This window comes from Triticum aestivum, chromosome 7D (genome assembly GCF_018294505.1).
Source record: "Triticum aestivum cultivar Chinese Spring chromosome 7D, IWGSC CS RefSeq v2.1, whole genome shotgun sequence".
In the NCBI taxonomy this organism is placed as follows: Eukaryota; Viridiplantae; Streptophyta; class Magnoliopsida; order Poales; family Poaceae; genus Triticum; species Triticum aestivum.
The window spans coordinates 418,994,754-419,002,018 of NC_057814.1; the positions used below are offsets into that span (position 1 = coordinate 418,994,754).

General features: G+C 42.4%; 1 protein-coding gene across 1 annotated transcript in view; it reads left to right on the plus strand.

Annotated features, from left to right (window-relative positions):
• LOC123164103 (uncharacterized) overlaps positions 1-5,801 on the plus strand; it is a gene marked incomplete in the record, with an annotated part of 6,417 nt that extends 616 nt beyond the window's left edge. Inside the window, 7 exon segments of the mRNA XM_044581517.1 lie at positions 1,280-1,402; positions 1,515-1,561; positions 1,735-3,203; positions 3,330-4,035; positions 4,725-4,811; positions 4,914-5,091; positions 5,309-5,801. Coding sequence (XP_044437452.1) covers positions 1,292-1,402; positions 1,515-1,561; positions 1,735-3,203; positions 3,330-4,035; positions 4,725-4,811; positions 4,914-5,091; positions 5,309-5,500 — 2,790 coding nt within the window.
• Positions 5,802-7,265: the final 1,464 nt, after the last annotated feature.

The following is a 7,265-nucleotide window of genomic DNA, read 5'->3' on the forward strand; positions in this document are numbered from 1 at the left end:
CCACGCTCCGATTAATTTTCCGCCTGCTTCGGGAATTGCTCTGCTTCGCTTCGCTTTGCTACGGACGCTGCGTGCGCGTGCGCGGCCGATCCTGCGGATTCCGGCGCCAGCTCTAAATCTCCACGCTAGGTTTTGCGCTTCGCAATCGATCCGAATCCCCCCACCACCTTCGATGAGTGCGATGGGTGCTGCGATCCGTATCTCGTTCCTTGTTAGGCACGCCGTTTTTTTTTTTGATCTGCGAGGGCCGCCTGCTCCGCCAGCATTTCGTGCCCCGTCCTGGATCGCCTTGCTCCGGCTTCTTAATTCCATCGTTATTGATTGGTTAGGGCTGCCATCTACGAATTTACTTTCCGTGTTTGCCTTCTCCACTTCCGGCCGCACGGATTTAATGCTTGCTTGCTTGGTTGATTGATTGATTTGCTTGCTTCTCGTGATTCACGCGGAGTGCTGCTTTTGCTTGCCGCATCGCTGACAGGCAGGTGCTGGATTGGATTTGCTGCTGCTGCCTACTAGCTTTACTTTCTCAGCTTCACCTGCAAACTTCTTCTTCTGTTTGTTTATTATTGTTTGTATCAACGAATCCATTATGCCTTCATCCTCTGGGAAGCGTTTTTAAAGTCCGGTTAGGGTTTTAATATTGGGAGTTAGGATCAAACTAGCACTCCTTGACTGGATGAATAAATCTTGGGCTGCAAGTTGCTGTTTGGTCAAACATCTACTGAACCTCAATGGTCAACATGCTACCGTCACCTAGAATTACAATATGTGGTGCCGTTTGTTCTGCTTCACACTGTGTGAAATCATGCCTGATGTATATGCAACATCACTCGTCTTCTGCATTGCCTTCTCTTCTACCTTTGCCGTCCCTATCAAAACATCGTCTAGCTTTGCCACAAGTCCAGTCAAATGGTTTGACACATTAGCGCATGCTTGTAGTCGTCGGGTCACACTTGTAATTGCCGTTTCGACTATGTATGTATAATAAATAGTCCACAAAACATGCTGTTTGACTTGTGTATGTCTGGATGGTATTTTTGCCGTTTCGACTATGTATGTATAATAAATAGTCCACGAAACATGCTGTTTGACTTATTTATGGCTGGATGGTATTTTCGCCGTTTCGACTATGTATGTATAATAAATTGTCCACAAAACATGCTGTTTGACTTATGTATGGTTGGATGGTATTTTTCGGTTATAAAAACGAGGGCCTTTTCTCTTCCGGATCACTGCACATCCTTTTGAGGTTCTGATGTGTTTCTCCTACATCTAGCAGGACTGATGCAAAATGGTAACTGTACATGGATTTGCCAATGGTACTAATGATGGCACTGCCAACAGGAAGATTAAGCGCCTTTTTAACTCATCAGAGAGGAAGAACCCCACCAATTTCCAATTTGTACGTGCCAAATATATATATGCAAATTATTTCCCCCTTTTCTCTTTCTTAGAAGCAGTAACATCTTTTTCTTTGTATACCGTATAATGTTTTCCTTCCTACACATTTTCAGGAGCGTCATGTAGCTCGTCTTGAATCTAGACAGCAGCAGCAACCCAGGTATAGTTATTTTTCTTTCTGTGTCCATATATTTCTCCTTTCTGAATTGGCAAAATATCTTCCTTTTTTAATATCGTTCTTTTACAAGTTCAATTACAGTGGCACCATTTTTGCAAGAATTTTGTCCTTCTGAACTGAATGTTGCTTGTTGTAATTCTTTACTGCTTTGTCAGGCGGTGTATCTTCACGACGATCTTACCGATTGAGTTCTTCCACACCTCATCTGAACCTACATCTCCAGAAGATAGCCTTGGCCCGTCATCCTCCTCGCCATCAATTATTTTCTTGCATTTTAGTGTGGCAGATGAACCTCTCAGAAAATATTCATCTAATCAAAGGCTGCTGGCAGAGCGATCCACATCATCCAATAGTATGTCCAATTCAGGTTTCTCAGACAATACCTCTACCAAGACAAGGGTGGATGCAAGGCATACTACAAGAAGGAAGAGCAAAAAGAAAAACAAGAAGCAGAAGAAACACTTCAAAAAGCCAGCTGATGGATCTGAAATTACATGCGCAGAGAGCAACGGCTCTACCCCTTCAGTCGATATGGTTGATTCTTGTGAAGGTTCGACACTTTCACCTAAGCATGTTGGTGATATACTGTTTGAGGAAACCTTTTCTCCTAGTTCTTCGGTGAAAGAAGCCTCTGAAAAGGCTCCTGACAGTGAAAATGATAATGAGTACAATGGCTGTTCAGTTGCTTCTGTTTCAAGTGCGTCTTACTCTGATGAGACAGAACTGTCTAGACCAACTACATCAGGCCTGGAATTGTTTGGACAATGTAACAGCAGTGACTGCAGATGCTTGGATGATACTCCAAATTGTGACCTGATGGATTCATCTCAAGAGCTTCATTATGCTAGCAGGAGTGGGAACTGTAGTGATATGACCAAGGCACTGTTCAGAAATGATTGTGTACATGATCCATGTGAAACAGCAGAATTTTGCAGCTCTAGTGATGGAGTTGATGATAGTTGGCTAGAGAATTCCAACTGCAGTAGTAGCTTTTGTTCTGAAAATGGCAGCAGAGGCAGTGATTTTCATCTAGTAATTTCGAGAAAGAGAGCCAGAAAAGAGAGGAAAATGTCAATGTGGAAGAGCTTTAATGGGGAGCATGCATCTGCTGTTACGCATGGCCCAAATGAAAAATATACTGGCCGCTCTTCTAGGCAGATGATTAAGGAACTCAACACTAAGGAGTGGTCACATAGACCAGATCATGTTGGTAGCATACAGCCTCAGCATGGGGTTGCGTTGAAACGCTCCATCAAGAATTTCATCCATAGGAGGAGTAACGAAGTTCCACTTCAGTTCTTTGAATCAGGAGCAAGTCACAATCATTTTACAAGTCCAAAAGAAAACATCAATAGCAAATCAAATGGTGATTTTGACAAAGAGCAGAACATTGATTTAAACAAAAGGCTACCCAATGCTGTGTACTGCAGTGAGTCAAGTTCTTGTGAGATGTTATCAAATTCAGCTTCTGAACCTACAACTTCCGAGTCTGCGCAGGACAACTGTACTTCAGAATCTGGTGAATCAACAGATCATATTGTAGGAGATTTTCCCATGCAGAAAACAGGATTACAAGGTTCATTCCAAGCCAATGATGTGACAGGTTCTGGACCACCATCACCTGGTATGGCTGAATCTGCAGTTCTTTTGCATGCTTTTTTTCTTTTCTTTCTAATGTCCAGATCTTATGATAAGATTTAACATACTACACTAAACAGACTTTCTAACATGCAACACGATCATTTTGCAGATCCTAAGTCCACTCAGACTGACTTAGTGATTGGATGCGGTGTAACTCCTTTTGTTGAAGGGAATCACAGATTAGGAAAGTTTTGCAGTTCTGAAATGCATCTAATTGAGATGATCAAGGTTGTTAATGATGCCTATGAGGTGCAAGTTGCTGCAGATGCCTACATGTCTGCTGGTTATCCGATTACTGATCTCGAGACATTTATATACTCTGCAACTCCAGTCATTGGTCATGTTCCTTGTGTGAAAAACAGAAACTGTTCACAGGATCAAGTTGTCAGGAACTCAGCTTATCAGCAGTACATGTCTAATATTAACCTAAGGAATATATGGGAATGGTATGAAGAGCCAGGGTGCTATGGGTTGGAAGTAAGAGATCTCAATGATCTCAGTTCCTTGACATCACACCACAAGAGTTCAGAGTTCTGTGCATATTTTGTACCTTACCTGTCTGCTATTCAGTTGTTTGGGTGGTCTACGAAGAATATGGATAATGGTTTTGATGTACAAGAGGGACATTTGTTGGGGGCATCGAATACCACAAGCGTTTTGAGTTCTCAACCTGTGCCTGCGAAACTGCATAAACCATTTGAGCAAAGTAACACATCCTTTTCAGAATCATCTTCTTCTGCGCATGCTCATGGAGAACTCATTTTTGAATACTTCGAAACAGAGCAGCCTTCTTTTCGACCTCCGTTGTTTGAAAAGTAAGTTGTCTTGAGTCTTTCGTTGTGTTCACTGATCTAAGCATGGCTATTGAAATTGTCTGATTTGAACCGCTTGTTGTTACTTTATCCTGAAGTTCCTGGTGCTGTCAGTTCTTGTAAAGTATTCATGTCTCCTCAATCTGTCCTGTGTGTCTCATAGATGCTTATATGGTTTTATGAGTGCAACGGATTCCCATCTATTACTTCGGTAGAAACAGGCAATGACGTTTGACAGTTCTTATTATGAACAGTGTAGTGCGGGCAAGGAAGCTTAATACTTCTGTTATGACCAGTGTAACATATAAATTAATATTGAGTTTGTGAACAATGGTGCTCATGGCAATGATGAAGGGTGCAAGAGACCGTTTTTCCTGTGAAATATGGTTGACATGTTTTGCTGATGCAAATAGTTAAGGGATGATTCTGACCAAAACCAATGCAAGTTATTTGTGCCCAAGTGAGTAGCTTAGAGATATGATTTATAGGTTGCTAACAAATCAATCATAAATATGTTGCTGACATGCATCATATCTTCATTTGATGCAGTCTTTCTCATGTGAGCATTATCTTGCCTGTGTCAATTTTTTAAAAAAAATGAGAAACTTGTGTGGAAATTAATTATTATTTTCTTGCAACGTCTTTTTTTTCTCCATGTTTTTTTGTACTAATATTGGTACAACCAAATGCAGAATCAAGGAGCTTAGCTGCCTAAATGTATCTGGTGACTCTGAAAAGCTACAAAATGTGAAATTACGTGAGCTGCATCCGGCTTCTTGGTTTGTTCCCAATCCTAGATATTTTTTACTCCCCAGTGCTTTCTGAACTTCTGTTTGTTCTGTTACTGGACACTTGTTGATCGTGGCAGTTTTTATTTCTAGGTACTGTGTTGCTTGGTATCCTGTTTATCGCGTACCTCATGGGAACTTCCGTGCATCATTCTTGACATACCATTCACTGGGTAAACTGGTTCCACAAATATGCTCCCCAGATTCTAGTGGTGGTCAGGACACCCGAATAGTTTGCCCGGCTGTTGGTATGCAGAGTTACAATGACAAGGTACCATTCTAACTTTTTTTCCCTATGAGGGTAGCGATTTTTTTCAGTACTGAGTGTATCCAGCATGTAGCTCTAAACGAAGTGAAAATTCCAGAATGTAAGGTGCAAGCTGAACTTTCTGCCTGGCCAAAGTTTGTTTCTAGTGCTTGGTTCGTTTTGAGTTATTGAGTCAGTACATGACAGACTCCCTGGTCTAACAGCAAGGTCCATTTTGTAGGGTGAGCAATGGTTTGAGCTGAGATGTCGAGATTCCTCGAAGCCCAGTTGCGCTGAAGTTGTGGAGGAGAGGCTGAGGACACTGAAGCGAGGTGCATTCGCGATGGCAAGGGCTGTCATTCCTAGGGGATCCGAGGAGTCGTCTGCGAACCACCATCCAGATTATGAGTTTTTCCTGTCCCGGTCTACCTAGGCGGCTATGCTACATCCTGGAGAAGACTATGTTCCTTTGCCTGCTAACGCGCCGCAAGAATCCCATGAAGAAATTTACAAAAAAATTAGAGCATAATAGATATGACATTCCACTAACCAGTGGTCGGCAGTAGTTTACCCTAGAAAGAAGAGGAGAAGAGAAGGGAAGGGAGGGGATACTATATAAGTGACATTCTAACCTACTAGACACCTGATGATGCAAACAGGGTTGAGTTTTAGACCTTGAATGTTGTACAAGTGTGCCAAGGAGATCAAGAGTTTGGCAACATTTTCGTTTTACAGATCATGCAGGTAGGCAGGCAGGCTGGTTCTGCTTCTGCAGGTGCTTTTTTTGTACAGACAGAAAAATGAGAGCAAGATGAGATTTGCTACTCAATCTTTTTCCAATGGCGATGAAATGCGGAACTAGTATTTCTCTCTACCTGGCTTTTCCTTGATTAATCATACCCAAGCAAGGCATCGCTAGACATTGGTAGGCATTTGCATTTGCTAGTTAGCCTTGTGTTGCTGCTACGGATGGTCAAGTCGAAACCTCTTATGTTTGCCTCTCTTTTGAAGGTTCTTTTATTCTATTTTAAAAGAGTCACAAGATCACAAGTTTTTGTTTCGTTTTGAGAATGTCACAAAGTTTTTTGTTGTTGCCAGAACGTATTGTTTTGTAGAACCACACGCTCACAATGAGTGTAGAACAGGTTGTTCGAAGGTCGTCCACCCACCTTAGTCGCTCTATTCCGGTCTCCCGACATACACGTCCTTTCGGTATCGTCGACTGTCAAAGCAGTTTAAATGAGCCCGGAAAGCGCCGAAAAGGACGACCTGAGAAAAACGGGTACTCGGAAGAGATCCCCAATTTTTTTTCTTCTCAAACGGAGACAAAAGATTTGACTCATCAATTAATTAAGCATAAGAGAATTTGTCCAGTTAATTTATGAAAAACCGGACGAAAACCGAAAATCCCCACTTTTGACCTCTCAAATGTGGTCTCTATTTAATTTACACATCCAACTTCGTCATCCGACTTGATTTTTCTTAAACACAATATAAACATAGACATTCATACGTACATACATACATACATACACTTACCCTATGAACACGCACACACATCCTACCCATATTATGAGCACCTTCGAGGTGCGCGCGTGCACTGTCTTGAGCTTCCCAGCGGTGAAAATAATTAATGATGAACCAAGCCGGGTTAGACCAGCATGTGCTTTCTAGCGAGTTTAAGTAATTAATAATAAACTAGGCCAGGTATACACGTTCACCTCCATCTTACTGGTAAGTTTAGGTAACTAACGATGAACCAGACAAGGGGTGCACATGCATCACTGTCTTCCCCGAGCTTCCCGGTGTTGGAAGTAATTAATAATGAACCAGGTCAGGTCAGATCCGCACGTGCACCTCGTCTTCCCCGAGCCTCATAGCGAGTTCAGGAAATTAACGTTGAACTAGGTCAAGTACGCATATTCACCTCCATCTACCTCGACCTTCCTCGTGAGTTTAGGTAATTAATGATGAACTAGGTGCGCACCTGCACCGCATATCTTCCCCGAGCTTCCCGGCGGTGGAAGTAATTAATGATGAACCAAGTCTGGTCAGATCCACACATGCACCTCGTCTTCCTCGAGCCTCCTAGCGAGTTTAGGAAATTAACGTTGAACTAGGTCAGGTACGCACGTTCACCTCCATCTTCCCCGAGCTCCCTCATGAGTTTAGGTAATTAATGATGAACCAGGTAAGGT